Source organism: Vombatus ursinus, unplaced genomic scaffold, assembly GCF_900497805.2.
Source record: "Vombatus ursinus unplaced genomic scaffold, bare-nosed wombat genome assembly UNPS02014818.1, whole genome shotgun sequence".
Lineage (NCBI taxonomy): Eukaryota > Metazoa > Chordata > Mammalia > Diprotodontia > Vombatidae > Vombatus > Vombatus ursinus.
This window is the reverse complement of record NW_020954596.1, coordinates 58,435,042-58,454,387: the sequence shown is the minus strand read 5'-3', so window position 1 is coordinate 58,454,387 and position 19,346 is coordinate 58,435,042. Positions and strand designations below refer to the sequence as shown.

The window sequence follows — 19,346 nt, the reverse complement described above, 5'->3', positions numbered from 1 at the left end:
ACCAGTGAAATGGTGGAACACATGGGGAGAAAACTAGGGGGACCTAACCCTTGCACATTCTATAGAGAAGCAGGTCACAAAGGGAGGGAGGCAAAAGAAGGAAACAGCAGAGGATTGTAGAGGGTAGGAGTCATCAACGAGATATGCTGGTACCCCATCAAGAGCTGTGAAGAAATCGGAAACAGCGGGAACCTCGCACCTGGTAACTCCACCAGACAGAGCCCACTGTGGACATCAAAGGGGTCCCACTGGGCAGTGTGTCTACAGAGAAAGCCTCCAAACCTGCCTGAAGGCTTCAAAGGTTCGGGTCGTAATGGCCAAGAGGAGCAGACTCCTCCAAACTGAAATGATGTCTTAATGTCACAAACAGTAAAAGACTGGAGGGAGACAAATAGAACGAGGAGATGCTGACTTCCTCTTTTAATCCATTTCATTCACAATTGATAGAAATGATACTTAGCATATATGTACCTTATTTGATCTGTCTGCTTCTTGGCAAACAGTCTACCATTGAACTCACTGGTGTTTAGTTGATTGTAAGGAATGTATTATTATAACAAGAGAGAAGACTCTATGGGTCAATTTGTTGTGCCTCCAAATGACCCTCAATTTGAAGAGCTGTACGAGGAAATGTCTCATATTGGAAAATGAATCTTGAAAGAACCAAGAATAGCAAATGAAAAGAATAGCAAATTGAACCTGTTTATTTATAGAGAAACAAGCATTCCTTCCTTTTTCTCCTCCCCCATCCCCACCCCTGTGGAGTTTTCTCTGTTGTTATTGTTCATTTCACTTCTGCCTTTTCATCTTGTACTATTGGATGCAGAATCTCTTATAGAAAGCATATGTCCTTGGGAACACATTGTACCACCACGAGACCCTGAGACTATCTATGGACCAGCATGAGTTGAAAAACAGCTAATTCTTGTGAGGCAAAAGTGTGGATGCCAGGAGCCCTGCTTTTACTTCTAGGCAGAATCATGTGCAAACCACTCCTAACCAGGAATTTTTTTTTCTAGAGATTGCCAAGCAAGTGGATTCCACACTCAGCCTGTACAACCTATTCCAGGGTTTTCTACACTTCTCATGTTAAGAAATTCTTATGTATCCTTTATTCATTTCTTCCTTGGCTTTCTGTTTTTAAATTAAATTAAATAAATATTTTTGTTACATTTTAAGTTCTAAACTCCTTCCCTCCCCACCCTGCACTAGAAAAGGCCACCATTTGACACATTGTGAGTATATGTATGTTTGTATATATGTGTGTTTGTAAAACCATACTATGCATACTTCTGTTTATCAGTTCTTTCTCTGGAGGTGGATAGCATCTTCCTTCATGGGTCCTTTGTAGTTGATTTGAGTATTTTTAATACTCAGAATAACTTAGTCATTTACAGTTATTCTTTGAACAATGTTGCTGTTACCATATACAATGTTCTCTTGGTTCTGCACATTTCACTCTTCATCACTTCATGCAAGTCTTTCCATGTTTTTCTAAAATCAACCTGCTTATCATTTTTTATAGCACAGCAGGATTCCATCACAATCATACACCACAACTTGTTTAGCCACTTCCCAACTGACTGGCTTTTTCTATAGTACATTTTGTCCCACAGAGGTCAAGGTGTTACACGCATAACCTGGGATTTTTTTTTTAATGTTTTATTGATGCTTTTGGATTTTCTTTATTTTTTGCATGTTGCTGTCACTTTCCAATATACCTAGCCCCATAAAATCTCTTATGACAAAGAGAGATGGCTAAACAAAGCAAAATAACCTATCAACCATGCTGGACAGTGCACATAGTATTCTCTCCTTTTCTGAGAGAAGGGAAATGTTTCATCATTAGTCCTCTGGAATCAAGATTGGTCAATGTGTTGAATTGTTTTATTTGACCATGCTTATTTGTTATAAGAGAGAACTTTTAGGATGGGAACGGTAAGGAGGAGTTAGTGATTAGTGACAGAAATTTGAAGGAAGAAAGGAAAGAAGGAAGAAGAAAAAAAGAAAGAAGCACCGATTTAAAAAAATTTTTAATCAACCAAAAGAAATTTGCAAAAAGAATTTCAGAGGGGAATACAAAAGGCAGTTTTGTTACTTCTGTATTAACTCTAATATACACATTTTAAAAAACTTTTTAAACTACACAAAAAGTTTGCATTTTCTTATATGTTGAAATGATTAAGTTTGATGATGATATTCATTTAAAAAAAAAAAAAGCTTTTCCTTGTCTGCTGAATCCTCGAGTTTACATATTTAATTTGGCTTTCTTGATGTGCTACTTAGTAGAAGTGCTCATGTTTTTCCATAAGATGAGTTTCTCTGAGGCAGATGCTATTGCTTTTGCTCCATAGAGAGCAAGCCCTCAGGAACTATTTGTTTTCAAGTAGGCTCACAGCATCATAGATTTTGAGCTACCAGGAATCTTTTGGGGTTTCTAGTTGAACCCCTTTATTTTACAGAGAAAGATGCTGAGGCCCAGAGAGATTTTGTATCTTGTCCAAGCGCACACAGGTTGTAAGTGGCAGAGCCAAGATTCAAACCCAGGTCCTCTGTTAGTTAACACTATCATGTCACCTTTAAGCATTCATTTCTATACCTTGATGCCAAGTCCTTTAACCTGTATTTTAACATATTTGCTCCTTTAAAAAAAAAAAGGCAGGATAAAGGTAGGGGAAAGACACTGTAATGAAGTAACGTTAAACGAATGGGATTTCGGTCTGTTATTTATTCCTTCCTTGCATGCCCTTCATTATCACTTAAACTCCTTAAGCCTTACTTTTCTCATCTGTGAAATGAGAGTTGAACTAGATGACCACTAAGGTCCTTTCCAGTTCAAAACTTGTGATTCTACAGTTAAAAATCTAGGGACGTTGTGTCGAAACACAAGCTCTGGCACTGATGTAGCTGATAATTACTGAGTCATATATTTTCACTTGGATTTTATATGGCTCATCTGTAGCAACACTAACTTCATTCATAGAATGAATTCATAGAATAGAGGTGACATGTTGTCTGAATGCTGACCACATCACTGCTCTGATGACTGTGTTACAGGTGAGCCGCCCTCATCCCAGTGACCATTCACTCCTGATCCTCTTTGTGGTTGGTGGGGTGACAATCTCGGAGGCCAAAATGGTGAAAGACCTTGTTTCTTCTCTGAAGCCAGGAACACAGGTACCAGGTCCTAAATAATCAGAACTGAATCTTCCCACATAGGGGATGATGAAGGGTAAAGGAGATGGTACTTTTAAGAGTTTGGCTGTACCTACAACAGTGGGTCTGAGGTTTGGAGTTAGCACCAAAAGAGATGATATGTATAAAGGACTTTGGAAACTGTAAAGCACTATGTGAATGTCAGGTGCACCTTTTCCTAGAGCAGATGTCAGGTACCATGGCTAATTTGTTGTCCTTCTAGGACCCAAGAGATTTGCCATTACAGCACCAGAAAGAGTAGAAGTGAGATGGTACGGTGGATGGAATGCCAGGGCTTGGAGTCAGGAAGACCTGAGTTCAAATTTGCCCTTCAACTAGCTGTTTGGCCCTGGGCAAATCACTTCACCTCTTTTTGCCTCAGTTTCCTCATGGGTAAAATAGGGTTTATAATAGCCCCTATCTCCTAGGGTTGTTATGAGGATCAAATGAGATAATAATTGTAAAATACTGTGCCTGGCACATAGTAAGCACTATATAAATGTTAGCTATTATTATTATTGGGCAGCTAGGTGGTACAGTGGATAGAGTGCTGGGCCTTGAGTCAGGAAGACCTGTGTTCAAATCTGGCCTCAGACAGATTACTATGTGACCATGACTAACAGAGGACCCTAGGCAAATCACTTAATCCTGTTTGCCTCAATTTCCTCATCTGTAAAATGAGCTGAAGAAGGAAATGGCAAACCACTTTAGTATTTTTGCCAAGAAAACCCCAAGTGGGGTCACAAAGAGTTGGACATGACTGAGTCTTCTCCTTAGAAGTCACCAAGTATCCGTACTTAGCTACGGCCAAATAAACTCGGGCAACGCTGGTCAAAGGATAACTTTAATATGACTTTAAGCAAGGACATTCATTTTCCTATGCGAAGCCCTTTACAAATCTTAAAGCACCATATAAATGCCAGCTATTATCATTATTATTATTATTTTACAATGATACCAAAACTTTTAAGTCCAAATGAATGCAGCCCCCCCCAAGATGTTTACTCTAATTCTGCCATTTCTGAAAATAGTCTTGAACCTCTTCTTTTGAAATCACCTTCAGAGCCCACTCACAAGCCAAACATGAAAAGGTGATGGTCACCTTTTGGTTCTTTGACCAAAAATAGTATTTCCTACCTTGATCACTACTGCCTGAGTCCCAGGATTTTGCTAAAGATGACTTTGGGCAGTTTCCAAAGTCAAATCCATCTACAGAAGATCCTTCTTGGTTTCCTTCAAGGTTTAGTTCAAGCACTACTGCCTACATTGATTCCATCCTGATGTCCCCCATTACTGAAGTTCCCCTCCATCATCAAAAAATTACTTTGTATTTACATTGTACATATTTTCATTGTACATATATATAATGTCTTCTCCACCAACCATGGCTTTAATCTGACCTGAGAAGTGGTCAGACAACCTCTGCTGGAAGACATCCCATGATGGGGAGCTTACTACTGCCCAAGGCAACCCATTCCTTTTGGAAGCAGCTCTAATTATTAGAAACTTTTCTTTTATAATTAACCAAAACTGTCCTCTGCATTCACTGCAGAAAAATTCCACCTGACACACCTTCAACTATTAGAAGACAGAAATCCCATTCCACATCAACTTTCACAGAAACTCTATTTGGAAATCTCAGAAGTAGGCAAGTATATAAAGTCATATTTACCTTAAAGCACAACTTCTCTTAACTCCAAACCCTGAGAAGTTTATGGCTTAGCTAGGAATGCCTTCCTCACCGTCCTTCAAGGGTGGGCATATAGACTGTGCTTAAGGACCATCTGTGACAGGGAAGTTCACTACCTTCTGAAATATAACCTGTTCCATTTTTTGAGCAGCTCTAATTGTTTTGAAGTTTTCCCTAGTTTATAATGGAGGCCTACTTCTTGGCCTCTTCTGCCTGTTTATTACTCCTGGTTCTGACCTCTGGGGACCAGGAGAATAAATCAAATTTCTCTTCCAGAGGAGAGCCCTTTAAATATTACAAAGCATCTATTGTGTCCACCCTAAATCATTTTCTCCAAGCTACATATATCCAAGTTTTTCAAGCTATCCTCATATGTAATGAGCATTTTCCTGTGACCTTGGGCAAGTTATTTTGCCTTTCCCAGCCTCAGTTTCCTCCTGTGTCAAACGGAAATGATAATTCTAGCATCTACTTCCCAGGGTTGTTGGGAAGATCATATTGCACTTTAGGGGGCAGCTAGGTGGCGCAGTGGATAGAGCAGCGGCCCTGAAGTCAGGAGGACCTGAGTTCAAATCCAGCCTCAGACCAAACACTTGACACTTACTAGCTGTGTGACCCCGGGCAAATCACTTGACCCCAATTGCCTAAAAAAAAAAAAAATTTAAAAAAATTAAAAAATAAAGATCATATTGCACTTTGCACTATATAAATGCCTACTATGATTAGAATCCACCTCTGGACAAGTCCCATCCTGGCCAAGACCTTTCAAATGGTGGTGCTCAGAACTGAGTATGATACTGCTGCAGTGCTCTGTCCAGGGCAGAATACAGTGGGATGGTTACTTCCATCATCCAGGACACTCTGTGTCTATTACAGGACTCAGATTTAATGGCTCAGGTTATTGTTGTTTGTCCTTCATTCTTGAAGAGGAACATGACATCAGGAAGATGATGCCATGACTTGCAAGTGGATTGGGTTTAAGTGAGGCAAGGCTATGCAAAGTCGCCAGCCTCACTCTTTCCTCCGGAGCCATCTGGGTCCAGTGGCAAGATATAGATCAGGATGAGCAGAGATGGCCCCCATGGCTCATGTCTACTTCTGCCACTCAATCCTAGCCATCCTTCAGGGCCTAGCCCAAGCTCTCATTCTCTGACCACTCTAGCCAATGGAGCTTTCTCCTTCTCTTAACTCCAAACCCTGAGAAGTTTATGGCTGGTCACACCTACATGTGGAAAAGTAGGAATACAGGACACATGTCCTCTCAACAACTTCTTGTAACATTTTTGTTCTTTCTTCTCATTTGGGTGGGTAAAAGACATCTTAGCTTCCCTCAGTTTACTAAGATCCTCTGGTTCTATTGTGTAAATAAATGAGGTGCCCCTCCCCCCACCCCAGGGAAGACAAGAAGAAAAAGGCTTATTCGGAGCATCAATTCTTCCATCTCAGACCCTAGTTTCTAAATTCCAGTCTTTCCCATACAAATGTTCAGTCAGTCCGTAAGGATTTATTTAATGCCTACTATATGCCAACCAATCAATAAACATTTATTAAGGTACTCATTATGTACCAGGCACTATGCTAAGCTCTGAGAATATAAAAATGCAGAAACTAGCCTTTTTTTTTTTTGTTTGTATTTGTATTCGCATCACTTAGTTCAGTGCCTGGCACTTAATAAGCATTTAATAACTGTTTGTTATCTAACTTTAATGTTCTCTGATGATTCCACAACTAGACTATAGTGGTTGCTGGCTCATATATCACATTCATATTTCTGTCATATATCCCGAAGTGGAAGGTACATTATAACTCTCAGTAAATTGTTCCATTATTTACTAAATGCTTACCATGAACAAAACAGCAAATAAAAATGATAGCTAACATTTATATAGCGCTTTAAAGTAAATATGACTTTATATATGTATATATACATATATACATATATATATCATCTCATTTGATCCTCCTAACAATGCTCTGAGGTCGGTGCTACTATTAACCCGCCTTCCCCCCTTTTTACATAAATAAATAACTTGACCAAGGCCACACAGCTCCTAACTGTCAGGCTGACAACTCAGGCCTACCCGGCTTCCAGTCCATCACGTGCTTCCCAAAAATCCAAAACACTGATGGAGGCCCAGGGGAAGACAGAAGTGAAATAATTCCCTGTGGGGTTTATAATCTAGTAAGGAGAGTGGAATGAATATACAAAGTACATAAGTGCCCAAGGAAGTTATAGGACCTCACCCTGGAAAAACAAAGAGTTATGGGCAAGATACTATGAGAGTCTGAAAAGGGAGAAATCCTTCCTGACAGATAATCAGAGAAGTTATCGTAGAGGACATGGCATTTGAACTTGGGCCTGCAGGCCTGGATAAAATTTCAACAGAAAATTTCAGGCAAAAAGTGAATAATTGCTCAACTAATGAAAAAAATTAGCCTGAGCTTCTTGTTGGGGAGTGATAGGAAAACAGGTTGGTGAGGTAGAAGGAAACCAGTTCATTTAGACATTTGCATACCAAACTGAGAAATTAAAATTTGATAAAGTAGTGATTAGGGACATTGTACAAGCTCTTGAGCCAGGCAGTAGTCAATCATTGATTGCACTTATCACCGCCCTTAAAATCACCTGCCATGTTCACAGCTGGTGGATATTCTGACAAGGCAAACCAAGTGAATGCTGCATCATTAAACCCAATGCCTCCAACAGCTATTTTCCTCCTCTCTGGCAGCACTCTCTTTGTTAAGCGTTCATTCAAGGGGTGATTAAGCACCCTACTTCTCTCCAATTAGCTTCTCACTTCCCTCCCTAACGTTGAAACAAATTCTTGGCTGTTCTTGAGAATAATTAAATTGTGATGTCCTGACAGACAAGCTAATCCAGTCCCTAAATACATTAAACGTAGTCAAAAAGAATAGCAAAGCATTTGTGAGTAAGAGAAAGAGAGATTTTCAAAACTATGCGTGGCCCTTGGGAGCAACCTTTTTCTAAAGGTTGGACATTTGACAGCAAGGACAGAGAATCTCGAGTGACTTTGATCTGGTTTGACCTCAGTGTCCCATAGTGCACTTTGGTTCCCAAAGGATTTAGAGCTTAAACTATAGCTTTTAATGTCACTTGTCCTTTGTGTAAAAAACACTCCGTCAAAGGGTTAAGGGTCTCCAGAGAGAGTCCAAAAGGAGACAGTCCAAGAGAAGAACAGTGAGCAGGCCATTTATTTATTTGTGAGCCCTCCCTCCCCACCCGACCCCTCAAAGTTTTTGATAGAGTGAGTTGGATTACCTAGATTTCTACAAGGAAGCTGAAAGGCTATACCACCTGTTTAGGATTATTCACTTTTCTAAGAGCTGGACATTCAGCTGCCCCAGCCTGGAGCTTTGCCATTGCTTAGGCCTGAGATACATTTAGTCTTCAGCTGTTTGGAACAGACAGAAAACCAGGCTTTCATGCCCAGTATTCCATGCAAGCCAAATACAGAAACCACACTAGGTTCAGTGATTTTTTGAGCAAGGTATTCAGGGACATTGGGTGCATTTGTGTTCATTAAAATGAGAAAGGAGCATTTTCAAACCCCAAGTGACAGTCAAGGGCTGATTGAATAAGAAGGAGTAATAGTGTATTATCCTTGCCACTCATGCAAACAGATGTTTTTTTTTCCCCCAAGGTACATTCAAAAATTAACTAACCTTCTTAAAAGTAGATGAGTGTATAACAAGGATTTTGAAATCCAGATAACTTCAAAAATCTAATGTGCTGACCAGTAGATAGTGGGTTCTCTGTTATTGATGGCCCTCAAGTGGAGGCTACATGGTCTTTGAGGTGATGGAAAGGAGATTTGTGCTTCTGGTGAGACATGGATTTTTGAGGTCCTTTCCAATTCTAATGTTTGATGATTCTTTGAGTTTCCCAAAAACTTTCTTCACTTATCTGCCAAACCTTTTAGAGCTACAATCATATTATAAAGCTTATTAATTTTTGTTTTGTCTCCTTTCTCCACTCATCCATTGATGGATGTGCTGTTCAATAGCCAAAAAAAAGGCAAGAAGAAAGAAAGCAGAGAAGTTAAAGAGTCCTGGTTAATGATGACCCCTCCCCCACTTTCCTGACTCATCTTTGAGACTTGGCTGTAGATAAGAGAACAAATCTCCCAACTCCCTCCCCTCCCCTCGCAGCCCCACCCCCCATCACTGGTGTCTTCAATGTAAGTCAGGCATATTTTCCAGGTCTCCTTTGTTCCGGAGCTTGGCTGAATGTTTCTATCCTGCAGCCTTCAGCCTCTGTACTCACTCATTGCCTAGCAGACGGCCTCCCCTGCCAAGCATTCCTGGCAGAGCCCACCTTGATGAGAATGGCATGGATGGCTACGGAAGCCCATGAATGAGAGGAGGGCATGGTGCCTGGGAGTGCGCTGAGGAACTAGTGGGGAGGAGGCTTAACCTGAAAGAGGGGAAGGCAGCTGGAAAAGATGAAGGCAAGAAGTGGGTGGGTTAATTCTTTGCATATTTAAGAAGCAGTAATTCTTTATTTTTATAGTGGAATATTTAGTCATCAACTCCTCCTTTAAGAGATTGAGTTGCCACAGAACCTTTATTATACTATCTACTGCATTTAGCTTGTTTCTGAACCCAGAGGTCACTATCTGTCTTCATACTATCTCGCCCTTAAACCTATCTTCCCTATCGTTCCCCACCCCTCCTCCCTTTCCTCCCCTCCCCTCTTCCCTCCTCTTCTCCTTCCCTCTTTCTTCTCCTCCTCTTCCCTCTCCTCCTTTTCTTCCCCCTCCTCCTCATCTCTTTCCCAACGAAAAAATAGTAAATTTTTTTGTTTCCCAAGCACCCAACACATGACTTGCACATAGTACGTGTTCCTCCCTTTCCTTCTCTCCTTACCTCTTTCCATCTTTTCCCTCCCCACCCACTCAGTACAGGGATCCACAGCTTAGATCTAACTACCACCAGCTATTTTTACATCAAAAATGGGAACCAGGAAGCCTGGGTTAGAAGTCATTCTAACTTTAATGTACAGGATATAGAAGAGGGCCAGCTGTAGTACCCTGGGGAAGGGAAGACAAACTAAGCAAACAGGAGATGGTCCATCAGGGCCTAAGGTACAGCAGGAAAGAATCAGAGGATCAGAGTATACCACATTTAATCATCAGATCATAGATATGAAGCTAGCCAAGACCTCAGGAGCCATAGAATCAAGCCCCCTCATTTTGTAGAGAGAGAAACTAAGGTCCACAGAGGTTAAATAACTGTCCCAGGTCACACAAGTAGTAAATATCAGAGGTTGGATTTGAACCCAGATCCTGTGACTCCAGAGCCAGGAAGTGTTCTTTACGTTGTCAGTAAACATTTATTAAGCACCTGCTATGTGCCAGGCACATAGCTCTCTGGATATACTAAGCATACTAAGCTCTCTGGATATAGAGAAAGGCAAAAGACAGCCCTGGCACTCAAGGAGCTTTCAATCTAATGGAAGAGATAACAAGCCAGCAAATATCTACAGACAAATTGTATACAAGAAAAATAGGAAATAATGAACAGAAGGAAGGTGCTAGAATTCAAAGGCTTCCTGTGGAAGGTCCAATTTCATTTGGGACTTGAAGGAAGCCAGGGAGTCCAGTAGGTGGAGATGAGGGGAAAAAAGCATTCCAAGCATGGGGGACAGCCAGAGAAAATCAACAATCAACATTTTCTAGCCTGATAATGCATAAATAAAATTGGACATGCAGGAACATCAAAGTAATTCTCCTATTACAATCTATTAGATTGTAAGCTCCTTGAGGGAAGGGATCTTATGTCCATTTTTTTTTTTGTTTCCCCAAGCACACAAACACGTGACTTTCACATAGTAGGTGCTCAATAAATGTTTATTGACTTAATTAACCAAGCAAGTCCTTCCAAATGACTTCCCTATTTTGGAATACTGAAAATTTTATTCTTGGCAACTGCTGTGTGTTTGTAAAGATTGAATGAGAAGCAGAAGAGAGAGAAGAAAAGATCTTAGTCCTGTCGTTTTTAGGTGCTTTCATCTGAGTTCTTTCCCTTAACATCCAACAGAATCTAAGTAGTGTACTACAGGTAGTAAGTTTCAAAAAAGGGTGATGATTTTACTTAATCTATGTTTGGAGGAGAAATGAGGCCTGGTCTGGCAACTACAATGATTAACAACAGCTTTTTCTGAAGCCTCTAATCAAGATCAGATCCCATATTATTCTCCAAAGGCAGAGGATCTAACTTCCTTTTGAGATCAACAATAAGGGATTAAGACCAGGAGAGAAATTGACATGGTCAATTTCTAGTTCCTGCTTGTGCTTTCTGGATAAATCCTACTGGCAGACCAGGAAGGCACAGCCCATTCAGGAGCTGGAGCCCAGCGTGAAACTGGCCTCATTGCTCCAAAAGCTGGTACTTGAAGATGGTCTTTTCATTTCTTCAAGAACTTTGCACGGCCAGAGAAACGTAGGATTTAGAACTGGAAGGGAATTTTGAAATAATGGGGTCCAGCCTCCTCCTTTTACAGGAAGGAGAGAAGAGGAAAGAGGGAGAGAAGAAAGGGAGAGAGAGAGAGAGAGAGAGAGTGTGTGTGTGTGTGTGTGTGTGTGTGTGTGTGTGTGTGTAAGGGCACACAGTTGCATACTTTCACCCTGAAAGATTTCAAAAGAAAAGTGGGGAAAAAAACCTTTGTGCCCCGCCCTCCACAGTTTCTCAATGGTAAGAAATGAGAGAGGCCAAGAATGAGGAGCCCAGCTAACTGAGCATCATCCCCAGTGTTTCCTGCTCTATAGAAGACGTAGAAACGGAAAGTCTCTGGCACCTGCAAATTAAGAGACATCTTGGAAAAGGGGAAAACAAAGAGAATAATCCCTGTCCGTGGGCTGGGCTGTTTGTGTGGGAGGACAGTGGGGATGTGAACACAAAAGCGTTCTGTAGATAGTTGTCTTTGTCTTTAACTCTCAGCTCCACCTCAGGAGCTCCTGGGAAAGAGAGCAGCCCAGAAGGCCATGGAGTGGTTTGGGCCTCGAACAGCCCTGTGGCCATCTTGCTACCATTAATGTTTTTCAGCCCCCTCCACCCTCCAGGAAATGTTTTTGCTTGCTGATCCCACTTTGGCACTGAACGCCTGTTCCCCATGTATGAGCAGCATCATAAAATTGTCCAGGATGTAGTTGTCTGCAATCACCCAAGCTTGTTGACATGCAAATTATAGTTGCCCTGAGGCTGCAGTGTAATTCATGAGCTTTGTAAGAAATTGTTGGCTTTGTCTCAAATACACTTACTTTCATGTTTAAGAGTATAATCCATTTGAGTCAAATGAAGCCTCCTCCATTTTTCACTTGGTCTTCTCTTTGCTGACCTTTTAATTGGATGGAATGAGCTGATAGATTGATCTCCTAGCTCAAGGACACATATGGCCCTCTGGGTCCTCATGTGCCAAGTGGCCTAGAGGAGGACCTAGAGGGCCACATGTGTCCTCGAGGCCACAGGTTCCCCACTCCTGACCTAGCATTTTGCCTTGCTCATAGTGGTTATTCCATAGATGTTAATGAATGAATGAGCAGAAAAAGAAAGGTTGAGTAGATAATACTCCTCCCCTCTCCCCCAAGAAAAAAAAAAAGAAATTTTCATTGGCCTTCCGAACTTCCTTCCGGCTCTAAATCTGTGATCCTATGACCCACCTAAATATAATCTTGACCCCCCTCACTAGAAAGAGAGACAAATCTCAAGGCAGTTTGATGCCAGCCAGCCCTTTGTCAGTAGCTCTAAGCCTTTGAGGGTCCATGGATACATTTCAGGGGGGAGGGTTCATGAACTTGGATGAGGGGAAAATATACTTTTATTTTCACTAACATCTAGCTAAAATTTAGCATTTCCTTCAATTATGAATTTAAAAGAAAACAAACAAAAAAAACATTATTCTGAGAAGAGCTCCCATAGGCTTTACCAGACTGCCAAAGTGGATGTTGCAAAAAAGATTAAGAACCTCTGGACCAAGCAATAATATTCTTATATTACTGTGGGTTGAACCCTGACTCAGTCTGCACTCACTTATTCAAAAAATATTTATAAATGTTTCCTATATGTATCACACTGTGCCGGGGTCGAATGGTACTACTATATATATATATGTGTGTGTGTGTATATATATATATATATGTATGTATGTACATACATATATATAACCATGTATACATATGGTTATATACACACACATATAACAATATATTCATATATACATATGACCATATATCATATACATACATATATATAAATAACCTGTTTCTCTAAAGCTCTATGGTTCAATAAATGCTTTTCTCATAACATCCATATGAAGTAGGTCATGTAATTACTATTATCCCAAGTTTACAGATGAAGAAACTGAGGCTTTTCGCATAGCAAGTAAATGGCAAAGCTGGAATCTAAACCCAGATCATCTGAAACCACATCATAGTTCTTTCCACTATACCATATTGCCTCCTTCATGGGAGGTCTTTAGCCTTGAGTACTATCAGTGACCTGGGCTCTCACTAATCAGACCCTTTAAGGTAAAGATTATAGAGAACAAAAAGGGAAGGAAAAAGAAAAGAGAGGGAGAAGAGAAAGTATTATCTATATCAGTCAACAGCAGATTTCCACCAACAATTTCCTTGGGTACAACTCAAGGACACCAGGCCATCAGTTTCCTTCCCGGAGGGCCTGTGAGTACGGAGAGACAAAGGGGGGGGGGGGGCGAGGGCGAGGGAGAGCCAAGTTAATGAAAAGAACATTGAGGGAGAGTTCAAAGACCTGAATCTGAGTTATCACTCAACCTCTTCTGTTTTCCTTATCTAGAAAATGAAGAAGTTGAATTAGATGGGGAGGAGGGGCTGCTCTTTGGATTACCATGCTCCTGCCTCAGGGTCCTCAAGTTAGGAAAGGGAGAATTCTCTTCCTCACGGAGTAGAGACGAAGGCCTAGTTTAGCTTGCAAGGTCTAAACAGCCTTTTGCATTATCTGGTTCTGTGTGGACCAGAAGGTCTCAATTCTATGGAATGGAAAGGTTTCATGAGACAGAAGTACTCAAACCCAGTCATATTTTGCTGTTTCTAAACAACATGGTACTCATGAAGTTTCAACTACATGTTCAGTCAATTTCCCCTTCCCTTCCCAATGAGATACCTTCATATATTTCTAGGGCCAACATTCTCAAAGCCTAAAGCTGATGTGCTTTGATTATTTGGATGAACTTGGCTATCTATTCTAGCTGAGTATATTGTATATGTATACATATATGTATGTTGTATACATTTTCTATCAACTATGGGTGAAATACAGTGTGCAGACTGGTGGGAGTGACTTTTTTTTGCTCATTGTCAATACGTTGACCCCATCTAGCCTTTCCTTTTGCTTTCCCTCCCTACACACCACCTCCTCCAAAGCTACCAGTGTAGCTGAAGCTTCCACCAACCTGTTACAGGCAATATATTGTAATGCAGTGGTGTCCAACTCAGAGAGGAAGGCCACTAAACCTCGGGCTTCATATTGACTTGGAAAACCTCATGTTAACATAATCTGTATTCTATTTTAGATTTATTTATTTTGCTAAATATTTCCCAATTCCATTTTAATCTCATTCAGGTATACTGGGAATGTTGGCAGGCACCTCTATGGTAATAGAAATGACCTTGGTCTGAGAGCCTAGGTTCTAGTCCTAGTTCTGACACAAATGAGCTGAGTGACTGAGGGCAAGTTATTTCATTTCCCTAGGCCTCAGTTTTCTCATCTGTAAAGTTGGGAGGAGGGGATAGAATGGTGGATTGCTAACATTTTGTGATTCTGTGATCTTGCCTTTACACCTGGCCTGCTTGTAACCATAGAGGGACCAGCTGCAATTCCTTTGGTACCAAGGTGGCTAAGAAGTCTGTCAGTGGGAGATACCATAGCCAGTCACCTGGGGTTGCAATAGGGTCAGCTAGGTGGCACAGTAGATAGAATCTGCCAGACCTCCAGATACCAACTGGAGTCTGGAAGACTCATCTTCCTGAGTTCCAATCTGGCCTCAGACACTTACTTACTAGCTGTGTGACCCTGGGCAAGTCACTTCACCCTGTTTGCCTCAGTTTCTTCATCTGTAAAATGAGCTAGAAAAGGAAATGGCAAACTACTCCATATATCTCTGCCAAGAAACCCCAAATGGGGTCATGAAGAGTCAGACATGACTGAACAACAACAATAATTTGATTTCTGGGGCCACAGCAAACTAAAAGAAAGGCTGGTCCTTACCAGGTTCTTTTATTAATGGCGAGAGTTACACAGAGTTCTTAGAATTAATATTGTGTTCTAGATTTTAAATTCTGGAGGCTAGAAACAGTCTGGAATTTGATATCTTTACAGAACCTCATACTGTGCCACACACTCAGCAGGCTTTGTTGATAGTGAGATTATATAAACTATAAATTGAGAAGTGATATGCTTGGGCTGGGACTTGACTTCTTTCAGGAAAGAAGTCCATAGAAGGACTGGTCATGCTTTTTTTGCATTTTTTTTTTCTGCCTCAGAGATAGCAAGGATGACATCATATTGAGTATAAAAAGGTATTTTCCCTTTCAAAAGGAAATAAAATAACCAACTATTGTAGAGACCATACCTTCCTCCAGAATCTATCTCATAGAAAACCCAAGTGTGGCCTAGATAATCAATGTTATTTTTCACAACGTGTCTCCATACAGTAGATGTTGCCAGTTCTCCTTTGGATTCCATTTCTATAATTGGGTTTTCTTTCCTCTCTCAATTGTTGATTTGCTAAATCCAGTCACAAGTGTGTGAAGTCCCCCACTTTCTTTTTGTTGTTGTTTTTTAAAGTTTTATTGGCATTTTCTGTTTTTACACCATAACCCATAAAATAATAATAATAATGAAGTAATAAAATAGATAATATTTATACAATGCTTTCAGGTTTGCAAAGCACTTTATAAATATCTCATCTGATACTCATAGCAATAAGAGGTAGGTGCTATTATCTCCATTTTACAGATGAGGAAACTAAGGCAGGCAGAGGTTAAGTGTCTTGCTCAGGGTCCGTTGTTGTTCATCCTTTGTTTTTGAAGAAGACTAACTATATTTGGGATGATGTCTTGACTCACAGCTAGTAGTTATCTGCATCTGGATTTAAATTTAGAACTTCCTGACTCAAGTCCTGCGCTCTGTCCCCTGTGCCACTAAGCTGTGGAAAACCTCAGTGTCACATGATAATAACTGAAATTTATAGAGTACTTTTGTTGTTTAGTTGTTTCAGTTATGTGTGACTCTTTGTAATCCCGTTTGGGGTTTTCTTGACAAAGATACTGGAGTGGTTTGCCATTTCCTTCTCCAGCTCATTTGACAGACGAGGAAACTGAGGCAAATAGGGTTAAGTGACTTGCCCAGGGTCACACAGCTAGTTTTGAGGCTGGATTTGAACTCAAGAAGATGAGTCATCTGATTCCAGGCACAGCACTCTATCCACTGTGCCATAAATGTTTTAAAATCACATTACATCATTTTATCAGTTACAACAACACTTGGAGGGAGATAATGCCGGCATTATAATCCCCACCTTACAGATGAAGAAACTGAGGCTGAGAGGTTTAGGGACCACCTAAACTATGGCCTCATAGGTACTAAGTGCCAGTGGAAGGATATGAATCCAAGTCTTTCTGGCTTCATGGCAGTCCCCACACACTGTCTACCATGCCATACTGCTTCTTCTTTATTTAATTCCCTCCAGGGCATGTAGCCCTTGGCATCACCTCATCCTGGCTATCATTGCCCTTGACCATAGATTTAGAGCTAGAAGGTGCCTTAGAAGCCAACTATTTCAACTCCATTTTACACAGAAGGAAGCCAAGGGACCGGCCCAACGCTGCAAATGTGGATTTGAATCCCTGACCTCCAGCTCCGAATCCTGCACTTTGCAGTGTACCATACTTTGTCCTTTCTAGGGCAGAAATGCCCAAAGCAAAGGTCACCACTGATCCAGTGCCTACTTGGCTCTGGAAGGCTCCATGTGCTTTCAAGCCTGGTTACAGGAAATGAATTGCTCCGGGGATGGAAGCCCAAATCAGAGGAAAGTGTGTGTTGGGGCCTAGAGAGGCCGGAGCATCACTCCACCCATGCCAGGCTCCATATTGACAGGCTATCAGGATACCAGGCTAGAATATGCTTGAAAATTATCCATGAGACTGTCCAAAAGGGAGTAACCTATTCATCTTTGAAGGCATTCCATGCTTCTGTTCCTTTGAGGAGCCAGGGGATAATATAAGGAGGAAGCAGAAATTCTAACTGATCAGATGCATAACACTCATTAGCTGTGTGACTGTAGGCAAGTCACTTAATCCCAATTGCCTCACCCCCCAAAAAAAAAAATTCTAACAAAGTAGAAACAAATGCAGAACCAAATGATAACCAGATTCTCAGCAGTAGAGTTGCTATCCACAGCGGTGGAGACCAGAACCCAGCAGAGCGTTCAAGTACTGACCTAGGGTGGGTAGACGTGGAGCACGGATTGTGAGACGGGACACATGGTAGGCATCATCAGGCTCCTCCAAGTTGTGAACCTTAGAAATTCTTAAATTGGATTGTATTCCATTCTTGAGCCTTGGAAATGGGGTTTGTCTCCCCTACAACTCCAGTCCTTTAAAAAAAAAAATTTCCATGCCCTTTTCATTTCTTTCATCATGGGTAAGTCAGGATTCAATTCCTGCCCCCCCCCCCAGTTGTATGTGGTGTTTTCTCCCCTCTTGTTCTTAGGTAATTGTTCTGTCCACGCGACTGCTGAAACCACTTAACATTCCGGAGCTGTTATTTGCAACAGATCGACTTCATCCAGACATTGGCATCTGAGCCAGATACATCTGCTAAGAAGATAAGACTTAGCCAGGCTGGAAATACCTGTACTATTGTCTGTCACCGGTGGAGATATGCCTCCTAAACTGAGCTGCCCTGTTGCTAATTGTAGGTATAATTGAATTCTGCCTGAAGGGTCCTGATAACTGTGGGGGGCGAAATGTACTTTGCTTGGATTGTAATAGTTTAAAAAAAAAAAAAGACCCTTTTCCTGTTTCTAAAGGTGTCAAGCTGTCATTCATTCAGCTCCCACCTGATTAGTGATATTTCCCAGTTGTACTTAACCCTCTACTTTGCTGTCTGGTGATTAGACTTGCCAGCTCGTTAATCCTAAAGAAATACTTGTTGGAAAACCTATTAGATAAATTACAGTTTTTCTTATTTGTAGCTAGTCAATACCGCCAATGGTTAAGCTGACTATATGTATTTTGCAGTAAGGGAGAAAGGCAGGTTTGTTATTCTTTGAGGTTGTGAAATATCTGTAACAAACAGGACCATTGCAGAGATTGGGGACTGTTTTTTCCTTTTAAGTCCTAAACTCTGGGGGAGAAGGGGTGTTGGGGGTTAGCAAGCAGGGCTATTGTGTTCTAGCAAGAGGACTACAACATAAACTAGCTTGTCCTCCTAAGCTCTCTAGACTCATCCTGTAGGAACAGAACAGCCATTCCACACCGGGAGGGCAGTTCAGAATGCTAGAGACTGGGTTACAGATTTGCATCCCACTTTCTCCAGTTAAGCTTTCCTCCCTGCTCAAGGGGAAGGCTGAGGCAGAAAATAATTGGTCCCAACAGGCATATGCTATATCCCGCTTTGAAGTTTCCTTAGGCCAACCTTTGCTAATTCTAATCTGCATTGAAATGTAAAGCTTCTGTTTCTGAAAATCTAACATTTCTTTTAATCAGAAGCTGAGAACCTAAACCCAGTGGATGAAGGAGGGGTAATGTTAAGAGCTCTAAAAAAAACAAACGGGCTATCTGGGACCAGACATGATTGTAGATGGGAAAAACACCATCTGATTTGATTCCATAGTTGATGGGAAAACTCTGTTAACCACAAAAGATGTTTGCACTGGCTGATAAAGCTGGAAACAATACCTGTTGTGATTTGATGTACAGGTTGTAGCAATAAAATGAAACCAAACAAACTCCCAAACATGGCTGCAGCTTTAATTGGCTACATATCTTCATTGTGGGGAAAACCCTGACACCTGGAGAAATCACTTGATGAGCAAGTAAAGTCGAGTTTTTCACCACTGGTTGTTTTCTTGCTGGTTGCAGAGCAAATAGTTAGCTTATTTTCGAGAATCCTCCAAGGGTATATACTGGCACTGTTCTTTGGGGTAGTTGAGGTCTGGACAACAGCCCTCCAGCTACTAGGGCTCTCTCCCTCCACAGAGAAGGCCCTTCTCATTTCCTATTTTGTGCTTTCTAGCTCTGGGCTTGGGTTTGTATTTCCATCTGCAGAATGTCATCTTCTTGAGGGCAGGAAGTCTTTGGGTTTTGCCTTTGTAGCTCTACCATTTTTCAATTCAATTCAAATCACTTCAACTTAACCAGCATTTATTAAGAAAGGAACCAAATATTTATTAAGTACCTAC

The 19,346-nt window shown here is 41.1% G+C and overlaps 1 protein-coding gene across 2 annotated transcripts in view; it reads left to right on the top strand.

Annotated features, from left to right (window-relative positions):
• The window catches only part of SCFD2 (sec1 family domain containing 2), a 414,713-nt gene extending 395,816 nt beyond the window's left edge, over positions 1-18,897 (top strand). Inside the window, exons 8-9 of one of the 2 annotated variants that reach the window (XM_027836563.1) lie at positions 3,058-3,177; positions 17,654-18,897. In XM_027836563.1, coding sequence (XP_027692364.1) covers positions 3,058-3,177; positions 17,654-17,746 — 213 coding nt within the window. In that variant the 3' untranslated portion in view covers positions 17,747-18,897. The remainder of the gene's footprint in view (positions 1-3,057; positions 3,178-17,653) is intronic. The other variant, XM_027836564.1, reaches the window with a different exon arrangement.
• The last annotated feature ends 449 nt before the right edge of the window (positions 18,898-19,346 follow it).